The 19,212-nt window shown below is 42.4% G+C and overlaps 1 protein-coding gene across 5 annotated transcripts in view; it reads right to left on the bottom strand.

The window, feature by feature from the left end:
- The window catches only part of LOC110088228 (connector enhancer of kinase suppressor of ras 2), a 310,707-nt gene that overhangs the window by 51,013 nt on the left and 240,482 nt on the right, over window positions 1–19,212 (bottom strand). For all 5 annotated transcript variants that reach the window (XM_072981474.2, XM_072981475.2, XM_072981477.2 and 2 more), the window contains one exon: window positions 8,106–8,140. In XM_072981474.2, coding sequence (XP_072837575.2) covers window positions 8,106–8,140 — 35 coding nt within the window. The remainder of the gene's footprint in view (window positions 1–8,105; window positions 8,141–19,212) is intronic.

Genomic DNA, 19,212 nt, shown 5'->3' with positions numbered 1-19,212 from the left:
AGTTCAATATGATTGGAAATGGTTTTCCGGTTTCATTCTGGAATTAACCCCTTTCCAGGGATAAATGCCAATTGTGTGAACACAGACTTCTGATTTTTCCTAGAGGTCCATAAAGTTCTATGCGGCTTTTCAGGAGATGTTCAAGCATCAGACTTTCTGACCTGACAGCAATAAGGTGTTGAAGGAAAGATCCATGTGCCATGTAGTTGGGTCCTTCATCGCCAGATCTACCCCACTCTTCATGAAGAAAATGTCAACTTTCAGCCCAGTCTCCAGCCAGTGTCCCAAGAGACCTTTAATGGCCCATCCCAAGATTTTGACCTCTGCCATCACCGGTCTGCTCCTTCTCTCTCTGTGTACAACCCAGCAAGTCCATTTGTTTGGAAAAGCCGAGGAAGGGCGGCTTTCAACTAGGCTGCTGTTGAAATCACTTTGTTACCTGAGACAAGATAGCAAACAGGTCTCTCCAATATGAAGTCAAGGTCGATAGTACCTATACCCAATTATTTTGTCACACAAGGTAGAAAATTCCAAAAGTACATGTCCCCTGGCAGTGGAAATACAATAATAACAAAGTAAATAGCTTAACAACTTCCTGACCTGTAATAACACCTAAAATCTACTCCCTGAGGTACTGAACGCAACCCATCTAACAGTTGAGCCAGCTGTGGCTTTCAGTGTGGAGCAAAACAAAGATCATTCTTACCAACTAGGGACGCTCAGCAAAGGCGTGTTTGTGTGTCTAATAAACTTGCAAGGCATACTTGTAAGAAATCTTAATAAAATCCTCATCACTGCATTCAGAAGGAACAATATAAGTGCTTCTTGGTTGCTGGAAGAGCTACCCAGCCACAAGCCACCAAAACCACACGGGTCTTTTAAACAAACACATCAAGTTGGCAATAAGGACGGTCATTTATGTAATTGTGGTGCCAGTGCTTTTTCCATTCACACCACGTTAATTAGGGTGAAAATGAAAGATTAAAGAGAAAGTTGTTTCGTTTACAGAACACAGCAGGGCCCCCACAGGCGGATTCTGTAATCCGAGGCCAAAATTGTTTTGTCTCTTCCAGGAGACAATTTACATTTCCCATTAAATAAACAAAATGAGACGCAGAAAGCTAGGAACAAGCAAACGGGGTTTTTTTTCCATGGGAGTCAAGGGCCAATAGACAGCCACTGCACATTATGCTTTAGGAGGAGAGATCTAGATTCCTAATCCTCACCGAGCCATAAAAGACACCAGCCACTTAGTGTCTGTCAGCCAAACCAGTTTGGTAATATTTTTGTGAGGATAAATCACAGGGGTGGTCTTCAGCGAGTCACTCACAATGAGCGCAATCTACATCACACAGTTCTTTGTATGGACAAAATGGTGGAGTCCTTCTTTAAGCTCCCATCAGATTCTTATAGGAAGAGCAGGATGAGAGCAATAGATTAAAATATTATAAAGTAAATTCATGTGTGATTTTTTTTAGACTTTTCTTCAATTAAGCAGAAGCTGGGAGTTCAATTCCCCACTGAGCCTCCTTGACAGGGGTTGGATTTCATGATCCAGAGGGTCCCTTCCCACTCTACAGTTCTAAGATGATGGTGATTAAACACACCATGCATGCACACAGGCACCTGACTTAAATTGACTGGGATAACCCATGCTTTTATGTTTTCAAACTTATGTAACCAGCGGTTACTTGTTTCATTATTTCAGTAGCGTTAGATAGAAACAGAGAGCTTGAAAAAGACATTTTTTTTGGGGGGGGGGCACCATTTCCAAAACCTTATCACCAGAATGGAAAATTCTAGGCCAACTAAGCTTGCTGTTTCGTCCAACCTCAATTTTAAGACTACATGGCAGATTTTGTGGTTTCATCCATGACGTTCAAGATTCGTTTTCTCTTCTTCTTTCCCCCGTGGTTTTGCTGAACAACAACTGCTGAATAAAAGTGTGCTTACTATTTTGTAACATTTCATTTGGTCACAAAAGGAGGAATTAAAAGCAAAACCCGTCCAAACTGTGAATTTTATGTCTCTCTATCAACATGTGACATATATATTTTTTCTTAGCACATTTGCCTTCCCTCTAAGGCTCACATGACTTAAAAAAATTGCTTATATATATAAAAGAATTGTCACCAAACCCAGGAGAATTTAAATTGGCTCAGAAAATCTGGCGGAGTGGCAATGCTAAAACCTGCCCTGATAAACCATTCATCACGGCCTACAGTTTGGTTTTTCAACTTCTGACACGGAGTGTAAGACATCACGCAAGGCCCAGAGCGCTCAATGCCAAATGCTTTTCTTTCTGCCTTAATGGATCTATGATGGACTGCATCACCTGTCAAGGAGAAGTGGCGAGGTACGGCTCTCGGAAGAGCAAGCAAATGGTCGAAATACATCAACCACACATTTCACGGCAAATGTTTTGCAAAGCCAGAGTGCTAGACGTAGAAGAAAGCTCTTTCAGGAGGATATAAACAAGGTCCCCAGTTTTTAAGGGACACAAATATGGCAAAGGGTTGAGCCTACATCAAACACTTATCTTTCACAGGGGTATCAACAGGGTTGCAGACATTTTTACAACAAGTGGGAAGCAAGAATTCAGTACACAGAATAATGCAAGATCCAAAATGGAATGCTCCCAGCTCAGATCTAGGAATAAAAGCCTGTCCTGGGGGTCTCTCCAGTTTACGTACGCAGGGGGAATCTGGTGGTCGAATGTTCTTTTAACAGAAAGGCCATGGGGTAAATGAGGCCACAGGGTATATGGCAATTTGCCTTGAACGCAGGCAGTGTGAAGGCAGCAGTTCCATTCAGAGAGTAGGGGAACAGGCTAGGTGGCACACACAACTTTTGGAAAGAGTGGCCAGCGGTCTCAAGAGGAAAACATTGAGGCTTCCAGTGCTGCCCTCGAGCATCTACTGCTTGTGGTGGTTACCTCACTCTGCCTAATGTCATGGCCGGCCTTGATAGGTATTGGCAAGTCTTTGTGTTCATGAAAGTTCTCTTCCTCCTGCTTTCAAATATCTTTATCTTTCTGTCTATCCCGTCCATGAGGAAATACAGTAGAACTACCATATCCGCGGGATCAGCACCTGCTGTTTCACTTATCTGCTGTATGAAAATATTAAATAACCCCCCGCCCCAGAAATACATATTTCTAAGGTGTAGTTCCAGAAATGGCCACTAGAGGTAGCCAGAGACTATGCTACAGTGGGGTCTCTACTTAAGAACTTAATCCGTATTGGAAGGTGGTTCTCAAGTTGAAAAGTTCTTATGTTGAATCTGCATTTCTCATAGGAATGCATTGAAAACCATTTAATCTGTATCTGCTCTTTTCCGTCCATAGAAACTACAGTATATATATACAGTATAGGGTTCAAGTCTCTTGGAATTGATTCCCCATGAATACCACTGTCCTACTGTACCAAAAATAACCAAATTTTCATTCACATGCCCAAGTCAGATCCAATATTCTCCGTACAGAGGAGACCACGTCATACCTATCTGCCATGTATCTGTTAACTAAGAGGTGCCTGTTAGGGAAAAACAACAGCAGCAGCACAAGCAACAAGAAAACATCACAATCTTGAGCACCCAGCTAAATACAGAGATTTCATTTGGTTCATTTTTTTTTCTGTAAGAATTTTCACATCTCTTTTTCATGAACAAGATTTAAAGACCTTTGTATTTTTGAAAAACCGAATGTTGGAAAAGTGAGATTGACGGATCTCGCAATTCCTTGTTGAATAACGAGGACTCGAACTCACGCCTTGAAGATCTATGCCTTTCGGTGCTCTCTACAGGCAAGGATGAACGTGCTCGTTTTGTATTACACATCTCATTCTTTTTTTGTCTCATGTGACAAAGAAATCTTCAAATAATTCTCACTCGGTTCTAAAATCCATCATCCTCTTTCTCACCACAGCAGCTTTGCTGATTATGGGAAGCCTGCCATCCGCATGACAACTCAGCAACAGTCCTTGGCTGCTGTCCCTGGCAATTGGTATTCAGTGGTAGACTGCTCTTGAACACAGAGGTTCCATAGAGACACTAAAACCAGCGGCCAGGAACAGTCCTCTCCTCTGCTCCCAATATGTCTGAGTCCTTCTCAAAGCCATCTAACACGTAACCCAAAATCTACTGAATGTTCAAAACGTCTGAAAGTAGGGCATTTTTAGCACCTGTTACTCAATCCTCATCACATAAGGCTTATCTCAAAATAGCAGCTGGTAATCCAGCAGAACAATCCAAACCACAGATGTGACGGAGTGGAATTCCGCCTTCAGAATAGAGGAAGAGGAGGTAGTGTTTCTGCAGTGGCAGCTACCAACTCACATCTGGAAACCAAGCAAACCACATGTGCCAGAGAAAGGAAGGGGCGTTAAAAAAAATCCCCTTTTATAAATACTGAGAAGCTCTTCACCATGGAGGGAGCATTTATTTTCCAGAGGGTGGCTGAAAATAGTGTCTATGGCTTCAGGCTACATTTATTTTTTTCTAGTCTCTGTAAATTTGTGCCCTATATATGCATTTTAAAAAAGAAGCGAGCATTTAAACAGGGCACGTGACCTACAGCTATATGTATAAGACATCAGGCAGAGGCTTACGAACAGATGTTACTCCAGATGTTGATGAACTTTAAGTTCCATCAAGTCCAGCCAAGGGCCAGCAAGAAGGGCAAGAAGACATTAAGTCTGACATCTGGAGTGCCTCTATAGATTTCTTATCCAAGAATAAAGGGTTGGGTTTCCCAATCTATTTCTGAGACATGGCCAAGTCCATAAAAACTAGAGCAACTCCTGCCACTTCAGAAGCTGAAGCACTGAATGGGTTGTCTGTGTCTTTCTTACCAATCAGTAAATCCTTCTGCGCTCTTGTGTGTGCGTGTGTGCACACATGCCCCTGCTTTCCTTCTCAGGAAGAAAGACCTTATTTTGCACAAATTGCAATGACTTTAAATGTGAGAAAAACCCTCCCAGCCTCCTTCTTGGCTGCAGGCCTTTCAAATTTCATTCTGAAGTGGCTTGTCGGGATAATACAGCTTTAATAAATGAAGAAAAGGGAATTTAGTTAGTACTCTTTATGCCCCAGTTTCATGATAGAAGAAATAGCTATAGTAAAGCAGGGGTGAGCAACGTGTGGATCTCCAGAACTTGCTGGTCTGCAATGCCAGTAATTCCTCATAAGTGACTATGCTGGCTGGAGCCGATATGATTTGCACTTTCAGAATCATGATTTAGATTTTAGGTTTGAAATTTCTTAGAAAATCCACAAAATATGCACTGACCATTTTATCATCTTCTTTTAACATTGCAACATCTTTTCTTTCACTTTAAATATGAGATCCCAGACTGCAGGAATAACTAGTTAATAAGTAATTGTGCTTGATAACTGAAGTATAACTAAATTAAAATTTCAATGTAATAATTTCATCTTTTTTTTGCACTGTAACTATGTATTTTTAGTTACCTTTATAGTTATGAGAACATGGCCTTACTAAATAGTGGAGGACGAATATCACAAGGTCCTGTTCTGTTGCTTTAGGCTCTGTTTTGGATATTGATGTGATACTGAGATGGATAAGTTTTGTATTAGAGTCCTACAGCTTGTAGCATTCGGACTTTAAAAGCCTATTTATCCAATCATTTAGATACTTTTGAGAAACAGAAAAGGAATTACTTTTAAATTTAACGGCTGGCTCAAACCAGTTGTAAGAACCATCTTGGAGTAGATCCAGTGAAATAGTAGGATTTTAGAAGTCCTGTTTATTCTATGGGTCTACTCTAGTTGGGATTAGCAACTGGACACACCGCCTTATGCTTCTGAAGGCCTTGGATGTAACTTATGGTAACTACTTTTCGAAACTAACATTCCAAATTCTAATCTGAGCTCCTTAGATTCACTATGATCTTTTTTTAAAAAAAAAAGTATTGGGAAAACCCTCTTCAGATTTACATGTAAGATTTTGCTTAGAAGGCCAAGGTATCAAGGTGACTGTCAAACGTGCACTGGACACAGTGCAGACAAGACAGTAGAGATTCTTGCTTCTCCTGTCTAACAGACAGATGAACAGACGGACAGATAGACAGACAGACAAAATTAACAATAATTTTATAGGAAGATCCTCAAGAGGGGCTTGTCCAGAGCTCCAGGACACGTTTCGAGACTTGGTCATGCTGCTGGTTGAAGGATTCTGGGAGCCATAGTCTATTTATTTATTTATTTATTTATTTATTTATTTATTTATTTATTTATTTATTTATTTATTTATTTATTTATCTATCTATCTATCTATCTATCTATCTATCTATCTATCTATCTATCTATCTATCTATCTATCTATCTATCTATCTATCTATCTATCTATCTATCTATCTATCCCGCCTATCTGGTCAAACAACCACTCTAGGTGGCTACCAACATATAAACCACATATAAAATACAACAGTTAAGGGGACTTTTCTCCCATTCTGGACTAGCCTTCAGCTCTTGAGGTCTTGTAAAATACCTGCCAAAATGTTTCAGAGTCTCTCCAACCCCAACAAGCAACAACTAAGTCCCAACATAGGAAGCCCATCCCCAAATTCATGACATGCCCACATGATAGCACATGTTTCTAGCAGATTTGCTGCCATGCTGGATAAAAGGGTTGAATATTTCATTGATGTGTCCTCCGATGTGCCCATGCTCCAGAATAAATGAGTTGCACCAAATCTGTGTTTATTTCACTGGAGAAGTAATCTAAACCGTGACCTACCTATTCAACCGGATTTCTTTCGGTTGGATCCAGATTCACTTGTACTTGGAAAAAGGACTGAAATTAAGGAAACTTAAATCTTCTTGATTTTGATGTGTCTTTTCTAAGTATGGCATACGACCTAGCTATAGCTGCAGAAGGGACCTACGCTACTTCTTTGAATCCACCTTTAACCCTTGTTCTATCCCATGGAATCAGGGCATCTGTAATTTGGTGAAGGACTTAAAATTATTTGGTAGAAAGCACTAGTGCAGTCATCCAGGGGATTGTGGTCGAGTTTTGCAGCACTGAGTTCTAAGGGCATGATTACATGGGGAGTAAACCACAATTTGGACCTCTTGCAGACTGGCTTGGTGTAATCTATTTCCCGGTGAACACATGACATACAGGGAAAGGCGCTCCTGTCGGAACCCCGGATCTGTGTCCTTTTTGGTCCTGCTGTAGGACTTCTACTTTATGAGGTCTCGCTGAAGCAATTACCTGACAGACAGAAGCGTCAGTTTAAGGGAGATTGTTCCTGTTAAACCAGGGGTCTCAAACATGCGGCCCGGGGGCCATTTGTGGCCCCCTAGATGATAGTTTGTGGCCCTTGCCTTGCCTGCCCCCCAAAGTGCCCACACATCCTCTGCTGTCAAGAGTCAAAAAAGCCTTGCCTCGCTCGCTGGCTCTCTCCCAAGACAGCACCTCTTGCACCCTCCATCCAGAACAGCAGCCTGCCAGCCGGCCCACCTGTCTGTCGGCTAAGGAAACTCCCGGATGGCTTCCTTGGGCTCTTGATCTGCTTGGCGTAAAACCTGATGCGGCCCAGCCTCACCCAGACTCTGCCTCTAGCAGCCCCCAGGTAAATTGAGTTTAAAACACTTGTGTTAAACTGGCCCTTTCGAGTGTGATCAAGTACCTTCAGAACCTCACTAAACTAAAAAACCCAGCATTGCGGAGGATGGAGGCAAAGTGAAAAGTGACATCTGTTGCCTTTATGTCAAGTGGATCCACTCAGATTTCTAACCTTTGAAACCAGATTTTTTAAAAAAGGGAATAGAAGGGAAAATGAAAGTACATTCTAATTGCGCCTTAGCATTTGAATTCAAACTTATTTTCATTTCCTTTAAGTAAAGACAATAAAAATCATTCATATTTGGTGCTCCCTTCCCCCCCCCCCCACAATAAACAGGTGACATGGTGCAGGAGTGTTTGAACCTGCTAATTATCTCCTGCCTGAGATCTGATCTCTCCCTTTCTGAGGGACTGAAAAAAATCACAACACAATTTTCAAAAGCTCTAATTAGCCCAGGAGGCGAGCAGCTTTCCAAACATGTTGCCGGAGAAGAAGATGAAAATGTTTTTTTACCTTTCAGATTCTCCGCCGACGGTCTCCCCCGCTCTCTGCAGAAAAAGAAGAGAAAGACAGAAAGGAAGAAAGGAAGAAACTAGTGACGTTTCACATTCAGTGTTGAAGAAGGGGGAAAAAATTAACAAAAACCGAAAGAGTTCTCTAACACGATCAAAGCTGCATTAGCAGCAGGAAAAGCAAGACCACAAGAAAACCACCCAAATCAGCAACTTTGTCGTCGTGATGGGAAGGACGCTGAAAGCATACAACTCTTTCAAAAGTTCTGAACCCAGATTTTGCAAGAGGGATGAAAACGAAGCACCGATTTTTGCAATGTAGAATAAAGAGCTGAGGTTATTGTGTTCCCTAAAATAATAATACTCTTTTATTTTATTTTTTAAAGAGAAGCTTGGAAACCCTTTGTGATGGTGGAGGAATATTCAAATTTTTAATCTGTTGTATCTGTGAAACCCATATTAAATTAGGGATGTTGTCCGTGGGCCACTTCGGTATTTCAACCATTTAACAGCCATGGGCAGACATCTCTGGGTCTGACAGCTCCTTGAAGAATACAAAGCTTGCAGTGATAAGTTATATGTAACATGGGTTTAAACCAGAGAATAAAGGGAGTGTGTATTCCCTTCAATTTTTAGATTTTTCTCCACGCAATGGGATCTCCTCAGAGAGATATGACTTAACAACCAGAATTACAAATCGAAGTTCGGTCAAAATGTTACATTTAAAAAAAACTACTTTTCTGATGTAACATTTTTCTAGGTGTTCTCTGATATTTGGGTTTGAAGAGCAAAAAAGAAATAGTCACCAATTTTCAATATTACAAACTTGATCGGAGGGCATCGCCATTTAATTCAATCCCAGCTTTTCAGGACCTGTGTAGCCACAGCTCTCTGCTCAGCATCAAATCTGTCAGCTTTGATTGGCATACCGTCCTTTCAGGGACCTGTGTTTATTTACAGGTTTAGGTCTCTGGCTGTGGAGCCAGACGTTGGGTGTTCGATTCCCCACGTGTGCCTCTTTGACAGGAGTGAGACTCAATCACCCATAGGGTTCCTTCCAGCTCTGCAATTCTAAGATCACTACTATATCCCACCTTTCCCCCAAAATAGAACTCAAGATAGTCACAGCATTTTTTTAAAAAAAGAGAAAGAAAGAGAAAATTCTGCACATATTCAGTGAAAAGCACCTTCCTTGGCAAGCAGTTTGTTCTGGAAAAGCTACTTGAATAAAAAGGTCTGTGTTTGATAGCCATAAAGAGGACACAGAAAGTACCTGCCAGCTTTGATTCTTTTGGTGGGAAGTTTCAAAGGTGGGTAGAAGCCCTAGAGAAAGCCCATCTTTATCAAGATATTAGGAAATCTCGGGAAGTTCTCAGTAAATAAATAAATAAATAAATAAATAAATAAATAAATAAATGAAGGAAGGAAGGAAGGAAGGAAGGAAGGAAGGAAGGAAGGAAGGAAGGAAGGAAGGAACGAACAAATGAACGAAGGAACGAAGGAACGAACGAATGAATGAATAAAAATTTTAAAAAAGAAGCAAGCAAAATTTCCACCCTTCCTTACTAAACATAGTCAAAAGTATAAAATAGTTTGGATATAAAACTGGCAGTCTAAAGGCTGGGTGGCTTTCTCAGAGATCCTGCATTGATACCTTCTGAGCTGCTCTGACATCACGGAATGTTCATGAATTTTCCACTTACTGAAGCGGAAGGACCAGTTGTTAGCAGACTCAAAACTGGGTGACTCACATCCAGAACTCAAAGAAGTTATTGTTTTGAGTGGCAATACATAGAATTTCCCAGTCGATAGGGTGAACAGCTTTTGTTGGTAGGGGATTTTGTGAATGGTTGTGTTCCAGAAAAGGAACTTATCTGCTCAAATGGCAGTGGATCTAGGAAGGAATGTATATTCACAGCTGCTCAAAAATCATACCCAGCCATTTAAGGGCCCCCCCAAATGAAATGAAATAAAATGCCAGAGTGCCTAAGGATCCAAAATACACTTTCATATCTGTGTCCCCTACATGCATTTTACTTAAGACTGGTGCATGAAGGTCCTGTAAGATTAATGAAGAGGTTGGCTTTCAATGCAAGTAAGCTGATGAAGAGGACACCTGTGCCGGAGAGAGTGTTCTGGGAGAAGAGATATCCCAGCACAGAGCAAAACTATTTTTAAGGGGCTTACGCTCCCCACCATCACCACCAGGGCCCACGCAAATGAAGCGTGTAGGAAGATGGTGTTACTTCTGAAGCCAGTCAAACAGATTGAAACCCCTAGACAGACAGGCTGTAAAATTGTCCTGCCATTTGTCTGTTTGCAAACACTGACAAAATGTGTGAACAGTTTTAGGAGCTGCACTCTGCAACTTAGGGAAGTCAGTTCTTGGCAGCCACAACAGGGAGTAGTATGGGACTTGGCCCCCTCCACCTGCTGCCACCAATTTGGTGGTGTAACAGCTGTTGCGATTTTATTTCGGTTGCCGTTATTGTGGAGCTAGCAGGCACATTCACAGAACTGCTGTGCCCAGTCATTGGGGGGGGGGAGAAGACACCCTGTCATTAAGTAAGAGAATTACCAAAAAAAATATCTCCCTTTTGTAGGTATGTAGGACAGCCGCTGGCTGGATAGCTTAGTGAGTTAGGTATCCAGCTGCAGAACCACTGGTGGAATGGTTCATGCTGGTTTGTTTGGTGGCTGAAACACTTTTTTGGTGCTTCCCCACCTCCACTGGCAGCCAACCACTCTGGGCAGCACACAGAGGAGGTAGGGCAGTGAAGTCAGGGTGCTGCCCCTGAGTGGGTACCCATCAGCGGAGGTGGGGCTGGGAAGCTCCTAAAGTGTCTGGCTGCTAAATGAACCAGTGTCGACCTCTATTTCCTACTATACTTCCTAAAGAATAACTATGGGCTTATTTGGCCAGCAGTACACTGACATTCAGCTTCCTTTAAAACTGTGTGGTCTGTTCTTTCTATAATACCTGGATTGCTCAGTGAGTTCAATTCCCCACTGTGCTGCCTAAAGGGAGAAGAGCCAGCCTGGGTGGCCTTGGGCCAGCTGCACAGTCCCAAGGTTGCCCCTAGAGGAAGAGAAGGGTAAAGCACTTCTGTGTATCACAGATCGTTAGCAAGGCTCACTGTATGTCAGAATTGACTTGATGGCATGTTGTTGTGATGTAATAGTGCCCTGTACTTGTTTTCAGACTAGACTTCTTACCATCTGTACCCTTTGTATGTACTTGTAGGACATTCTGGGTCTCATGGGAACGGTAGCATCTGAAGTGCAGAGGCCAGACTTGATCAGGTGCAATGACCATTACCCCGAGGATATTTTCAAGTGGAGTTCTACAAATTAGAATAAGAGCCTGTCCACACTGGCCTTTAGTTATGGTCTACGGTTCCCTGATAGCACTGTTTGGCACATGTGAAAAAGACCACGTCCGCTTGTGTTTCTACTTCCATCCTTCCCCTTTAAGAGCTGGCTCGTATCTTTCTGGCAGAGGGCTAGGTCATGCAATCTTTTTGGAGTGATTCATTGAGATGCAAAATAGCTCTTTATCCTCCCTTTGCAGATGCGTACCAATAATTAAAACAGATCGCACTGAAGATAAGAACTTTTTAAGCAGTGGCTGGATCGGAGCAAATTTCACAGAGCGGACAGGCCCCAAGATGAAACCAAATTGCTACCTGCATAAACCCGGTCCTTACTATCAATTGCTATGATTAGTATTGTTATGTTATGATAAGTTGTAATCCGATATTTCCTCATTTTTGTGTCCCCTTTGTTGTAAATCTTAAATTAAACCAATCAAACGTTCTCCAGCACTGTGAATTCACTGCTGGTTCCCTGCTGCCTTGGCCTGGATGATATCACAGTTTGTCTTATGCTAAGGCTGTTCCTGCATTTAAAATTCTAACAGTACACTAAATCTTTAATATGTTTCAGTACACATTCAATTTAAGTAGTTATCTGTTAATACTGTTACAAGATGCACCAGGAATATTATTCATCGCTGACTATGTAGTTCACCATTTTGTCGACAGATGCTGTCAGTCTTCTGAGATGCAATTAATTTCATAATAATGAGTTCTCTGTTCTCCTGGTTGTTATGTGCCATCAAGTTGGAATCAACATGCAATAAGCCTAATAGGGCTTTCAAAGTTAGTGAGATAATTAAGGAGTGGCTTTACCAGTTCTACTCCCCCAGTGATTATTTTCCATGGCTGAGCGGGGATTCGAACCCAGGCCTCCTGAGTCCTAGTCTATCACTCTATCCACTACACACCAGACTGGGTCTCCTTGCTGCCTTAACCAATGCAATTTTCTGAGTTTCTTGGCAGATTTCTGAAACAGTAATGAGAAATCCCTGAAGATAAATATGGATTCAAAAAGCAGGCAATGATTTAGTAACCTCCAAAATGAAGAGACAGTGGATTTCCTTATTTAAAGGGAGATCTGGAGCTTACAACACCTTCTGTTTCCAACAGTTCAGTGGCACCAGTGCTTACGTAGTCAGAAATGACGCCAAGCAGGAAGAACGAAGCGGTGCCGGCAAGCTGAAAGGTCTGCAGAACTACGAAGCACCCAGAATGTTGTGTGTTATAGTTCTGAGGCGGAACCTTCACCATCCCCAAAGGTATGTCAAGTGATCCCAGGATACTAGAAAACGGGAAGTGCATGCATTCTTTACTACAACATTTTGTTGCAGTTCTTATTTGATGTGGTCACCCCAGGTTATCCAAAAAGGCAGCTTGTCTTTTTGAAACCAACACTTGACCAACACTTAAATATTTTACTTTTCATTAGAATACACAAAAGTTAAAGGAAAGGGGGATGGTAGTTATCAGATTTAATTACTGTGGAATGGGAACTGTGTTGTAGAGGTGATAACTATCAATTTGGCATGATTACTAATAGGCTCTTTAACAAATTCTATGAAATTTGTCCTTAATTAATGAAGGTTTGACACAGAAAACGCTGCTTAGCTTGAGGAGTACTTCATTACGCATGCAGGCTTGCAGAGTCTGAAGGAATTACTCACGTAAGTGCCTTTGCCCTTAATTACCATCAATCCCTGACATAGCCTCCTAATATTATATTAACGACCTGACGACACAGAGCACTACGTGCATTTCTGCCATTAATCTGCAATCCAGAAACCACATTAATTTGGAGGCATCTTCTAGAGACAAAAACACAAGCAAAGGGAACACCCTTACTGAAGTTTTAATCAGTACTTGGAAATGTTAGCAGGAGCACTGGCGTACTTAGTGTCAACGCATAAAGGAAATGGAATTCATTCAACATCAAGAAATTTAATTAATTTGTTAAATTACAGATCAATTCATTTGATTGTTTTCCGGCTCATTGATTCATCAATCTTTGAAACATACCATAGAACGGATCAAAACAAACTCTCAGAATGGGGAATGATGGGATCTGGAGTCCAAAAAATTCCGAAAATCCCATCCTTATCCACCATTACCCATTGGGAGCTTACTCCATTGTCTTCTTGCACATCAGGCTTCATAAACCATTTTGGGTCAAGGAGAGGTATGCTGTTCAAACTTGTCGTGGTTATATGCCGTCATGTCGCCTCCAACTTATGGTGACCCCATATATGAGCCATCTCCAAAATGTCCAGTTCTCAACAGTGTCTTTTCCTGCTGCCTTCTACTTTGCCTACCATTATTGTCTTTTCCAGAGAATCCTGCCTTCCAATCATGTGCCCAAAGTAGGGAAGCTGCAGCTTCAACTTTTTGGCCTCCAGAGATAGCTTAGGCTTATTTGTTCTAGGACCCACTTGTTGGTCTTTCTGATGAATATCCACAAAGCTCTCCACGTTTCAAATTAATCACGTTTTTTTTCCTGCCACTTTTTGTGCTGTCCAGCTGCCACACCCATACAGGGTGACTGGGAATACAAGAGTACGGATGATCTTGGTCCTGGTTTCCAGTGACACATCCTTATACTAGACAAACTAATTCCTTCATTGCTGCTTCTTCTGACTTCTTGGTTGCAGCTTCTGTTTAAACCAACCCCCCGTATTTTCTTCCCCACCTCACAGATAATGGGACACTCATAAATGGATGTGCAAAAGATCAGATTACTTTTGTAATGTCAAGAAGGGATTTCCATGAAATGCTGACAGCTATACATTGCAATCTGATTGCATGGGATTATCCAAAGCGGTTTTATAGCAACACTGTTGTAAACCCCTTCCCCCTCCAAAAGGGAAGGATAACAACATTCTGTTTTGTTCAGATACTGGCATGTTCTGTGGCACTTCACCAATAAAAGATGTCATTACAAGGTGGGTTCGTTTCCAGTGTGGCAACATTTCAGATTCAAAATGTAAAGACAAAATAAAAGAATGGAAAAGACTGCTCTTCTGGCAATTATTAAAATTGAGGATATTCTGTAGCCAAAGAATAATGGAGGGATGAGGTTTATTTCTCTGATGAAGACCAGATTTCTTTAAAGGTACTCCGTCAAGCGATATATGCCAGTCGTGAGAAAGGCAAAAACCAGCATCATAGGGCTGGCCCGTATTGAAAATACCTCTAAAGTCTACAGGTGAGAGCACCAGTAGAGTTGCCAGCACAGCAACACTCCGTTTCCAGATATTTCAGAACCAAATAAGGGTGGGTGTACGTGATGTTGCCATGCCAGGGTAAACAAGAGTTGAGAGGATAGCAAATTCTTGCTGGATGGAGGATTCTGAAAGTGTGGTCCATAAACAGCTTTGCTAAACTCTGCTGCTCTGCTGATATTTGCAAAGAAGTGAGGAATAAAACCTTGATCCCAGCTGAGTCCTAGAGGAACAACATCAAATGCTGATAAATTCTTGTTGGGCCATTTCATGTTGAAGTCCCCTTTCTTACAGAATAATGGAGTGTCTTGGAGGATTCCAATGTTCTCTCATTTCCAAAGTCACCTCTGCATTAGCTTATTCCATAATTCCATTTTCTTCCCTCTACCTACACATATACAGTAATGATGAGAGAGTAATTTTGCTGGTTTCGTGACTTCCTCTTTGCCTCGGCCTGCTGAACAAGGGTCTCTTCAAATTGAGAGAGGCCGCGATGCACCGCCTGCCTCCAGGCTGAATGCTCAGATGATTGTCAACGTATCCCATCTGTTGAGGTCCATTCCTAAGGCCTTCAGATCCTGCTTGCAGATCTCCTTGCAGGATATCCTTACCAGGAGATCTCTAGTATTGGATGGTGGTCTTCCATCCAATACAAGGCTCGACCATCTTTTGTTGCTAAAATCAGATGAGATTGTGTGTATTGAGGATAGTCGGGTGGTACCTACACAGTTACACACTGTTTATACATTTGGGAAATGTTTAGATATTTCCGACAGCCATCGCAACCCGTCATTGTCAAGAAAGATGCTTGTTCGATACTAGAGATGCTACATGTAAGGATGTGAGGTCCTATATCTATTAGAGTTGGGTGCTGACCAGCATCATTAATCTTCTTATTTTCCTCCTTTTATCATGGTAGGTTTGAAAGATTTGTTCCTCAGAGCTCTTCAGCTGCGCCCGTGCCAGCCTCCATTTTTCTTAATTATGCCTCTTGTCATGTCCAGAATACATCTCAGGGGGCAAAGGCAAATGTCCAGTCTCCTTCTGAGAGCTAAACGTGCCCAGAATAGGTTTCTCATCAAGGCTGCCTTGTCGTACAAGCTTTATGGGCCTTGCCGTTATCTTTGCTTTCAATCCAACAGACTTTCCAGATCCAAGGTAGCTGTAGCAGATTCGTGATCGTTTGTGTGTGAATGTTTTCTAAACCCACCAAGGTCACAGAGTGGTTTGAAAGCGACTCTCCACCTTTTCCTTTTCTCTACACGGAAAGCCACTGCTTTCATGACTGGGAAACTGCCAAGGGATTAAAGCACCTGGGCAATTAAGTGCCTTTCCTTCTGTTTGCTTGCTGTTGTTTTTAAAGCCACCCTGCAAAACCACCTCTGGGTGAGCTAACTGTAGTTTAAATGCCAACACAGTCCTACAGAAGAGTATACCTATATCAGACTGTAGGAAGGAGCAAACAAAGGAGTCCTAGAGCAAATCAAGCCTGGACTATCTTTGGAGACAAACATGATGAAAACTGAGACTATCCTACTTTGGGCACATCATGAGAAGGCAGGATTCTCTGGAAAAGACCATCATGCTGGGAAAGGTGGAAGATAGCAGGAAATGAGGAAGGCCAAATACAAGATGGACTGACTCCTGAAAGGAAGCCACACGCTTGAGTCTACAAGAACTGAGCAGCGCTGTTGAGGAGAGGACATTTTGGAGATGGCTCGTTCATGGGATCATCATAAATTGGGGGTGACTTGACACCACATAACCACCACAACAGGAAGGAACCAGGTTGAATAATTGTGGGGTGTCTGTTAATTGCCTTACCAACGCATGCAATCAGAACATAATTAAAAGAGTGCAATTAAAATAAAGTTCTGCCTAACAATGTCAAAGAGATGGGAAGGTCATGATTTGATGGCTTTTCCAAGGTGATGCCATCTAAGACGGCTCAGACGGCAACTCTCCCAATGCCAAGTTCAGCCCTATATCTCTTAGGGACAAACTATATGATAACAAAGACGAATGTTCCCTCTGATTAATCTCTTTTCCATTCAGCAACAGAATTTCCCTCTGAAGACACGTTTCAATAACCAGGTGAGCAAATTGACCCTCTGTTTACCTTCCTATGACCAATCAGAGAACAAAGCCAACCAAATGGAGAAGAGGTGAGTGAGGAAAACCACATACGATGACAAGCAGACATCTTTCACCAGATGAAGCAGCAAAAGGATCAGCCACACTGGCAATAAGAACCATTCTTGAACTGTTTTTTTTTTTTTAAATAAAATCAATTTTTAAAATCCTGGCTATATGACATGGACATGTGGGTTTTTATTTTTTTGGCCCAGGAATCATGTTTGTTTGTTTTTTAAAATCAGAAGCAAGATATTTTACTGCGCCACAGAAGGCTGTTTATTTTTACACAGATGTAAAGTCAATTTATTTTTATTTGGTTTGGCAAATGCGAATGCCTCTGTCGGTAGCAATTCTATCTGTTGCCCTTTGTTGGCTGACTCCCCCCCCCCCGGGGCATATTGATAGTCTGAAAGGACAGTGGAAATTTAGGAGCCAGGAAAAAGCACACCCTCCTCCATTGCAAAATAAAGAAACATCCAGTATTGTAAATTTCTCTGATCAGTTTCACTTTGCAAAGGAGGAAGGGAGTACCTCTCTTTGCTGGCTCCTAAATTTCCACTGTCCTGTCAGACTGTCGGTATCGCCCTTGGAAATTTTTTTTAAAAAAATAAAGCAGACAATGTGAGGGCAGGTGTGTGTGTGTGTGTGTGTGTGTGTGTGTGAGAGAGAGAGTCCCAGATCCAAGTTCAAGCCTTTGGTACCAAGTCCCAAGTCCCAAGGAAGGGAACGTGGTGGCACTGTGGGCTAAACCGCAGAAGCCTGTGCTGCAGGGTCAGAAGACCAAGCAGTCGTAAGATCGAATCCACGCGACGGAGTGAGCGCCCGTCGCTTGTCCCAGCTCCCGCCAACCTAGCGGTTCGAAAGCATGCAAATGCAAGTAGATAAATAGGGACCACCTCGGTGGGAAGGTAACAGCGTTCCGTGTCTAAGTCGCACTGGCCATGTGACCACGGAAGATTGTCTTCGGACAAAACGCTGGCTCTATGGCTTGGAAGCGGGGATGAGCACCGCCCCCTAGAGTATGACACGACTGGACAAAAAATTGTCAAGGGGAACCTTTACCTTTACCTTTACCTTACCCAAGTCCCAAGTCTGAGTCCCTATTAAAAACAAGTTTTATTCCCCAGGAACAAGGGAAAGGGTCGGTGGGTTCCAAGTCGTGAGTGATCTGAGCCATTGGGAAACAAACAAACAAACAAACCCAAGTTGGGTCAAAGATGAGTTGCTGGCGTGACTTAAGTCCGGCTCGACAGTGTGTCTTGCAACTGCGGTCCCCATCTTTCGTGCGTGACCGGCGAGGAAGGGGATGGGAAGGGTTCTGATCCAGGTGCAGAGTGGCGGAGTGAAAGGGGGGGGGTACAAGTGCACTTTCCCCCATACAAGAAGTATGGGGGAAAGTGTGGAAAGGGCTATCGAGGGTGCAAGAAGACACGCAGACATTCAACAGCAGATTCCCAAGCCAGTTTTAATCACCAGAAAGACATCAAAGTGAATGTGTGCACCGATTTAAATACCACACAGCTTTACATTGATATATATTTTAAAAGTCGCATCTGGAGTCGATGCAAAATGGCAGTGCGACTGAGCCCAAAATGTGATACACGCGTTTGGTGGCACAGCCTGAGGAAATGGGATTTTACCCGAGAAAGCTTGCAGTTGGTGTGGTTCAATAAAGATATCAACTAAAGAGGGTGAAGAAAGAGGCAGATGGGCAGAAATCTTGGCCATGGGGTTTGAGCAGCAACACGAGAAAGAGGAGGGCAGTCTGCGAGATTTTCTCTTGTCAAATCAGGCCCCACTCAGACTAATTGGGAACCAGGGGTTTAAATGTGTCCACGACAACAACAACACTCTGTCCTTGCTTCGGGGAAGAGAAGAAATATGACGGTCACTCTGAAGTGATTACACTTAATGCTCCTTGACAAGCCGGCCGCTGCCTAGGGAATATTAAATTCTTGGGCAAAACTTTCATTCAAAGGAGGGGAAGGAGAAGGACGAGAACAAGAGTGAGCAAGTCTCTCACCAAAAGTGGTGGACATGGACCGATCAAGACACCCCAAAGCCTAACATAGGGTCAACTTTAAGCAAATGTAAGCATTATCAAAATTATTTGGCATTCTTTCCAACTGAATTTTGTTTTTTGTTTTTTTTGGGGGGGGTTGTATTTTGGGAACAACTTCATCCTTTGAGGTCCCAAACTGTCATCTACTTTTGCACAAACCGATCACTAGGAGACAGGAGGGGTAAAAATGAATGAATGAATGAATGAATGAATGAATGAATGAAGGAAGGAAGGAAGGAAGGAAGGAAGGAATGGCTATCTACTTGGAAACAATAACTTCCTTTTTCCCACCTAGTGAGCAAGTCCCTATTCTTCCCT

Source organism: Pogona vitticeps, chromosome 11 (assembly GCF_051106095.1).
Source record: "Pogona vitticeps strain Pit_001003342236 chromosome 11, PviZW2.1, whole genome shotgun sequence".
Taxonomy (NCBI): Eukaryota; Metazoa; Chordata; class Lepidosauria; order Squamata; family Agamidae; genus Pogona; species Pogona vitticeps.
Note: the sequence above shows the minus strand (reverse complement) of the source record. Positions and strands in the feature narration are given on the sequence as shown.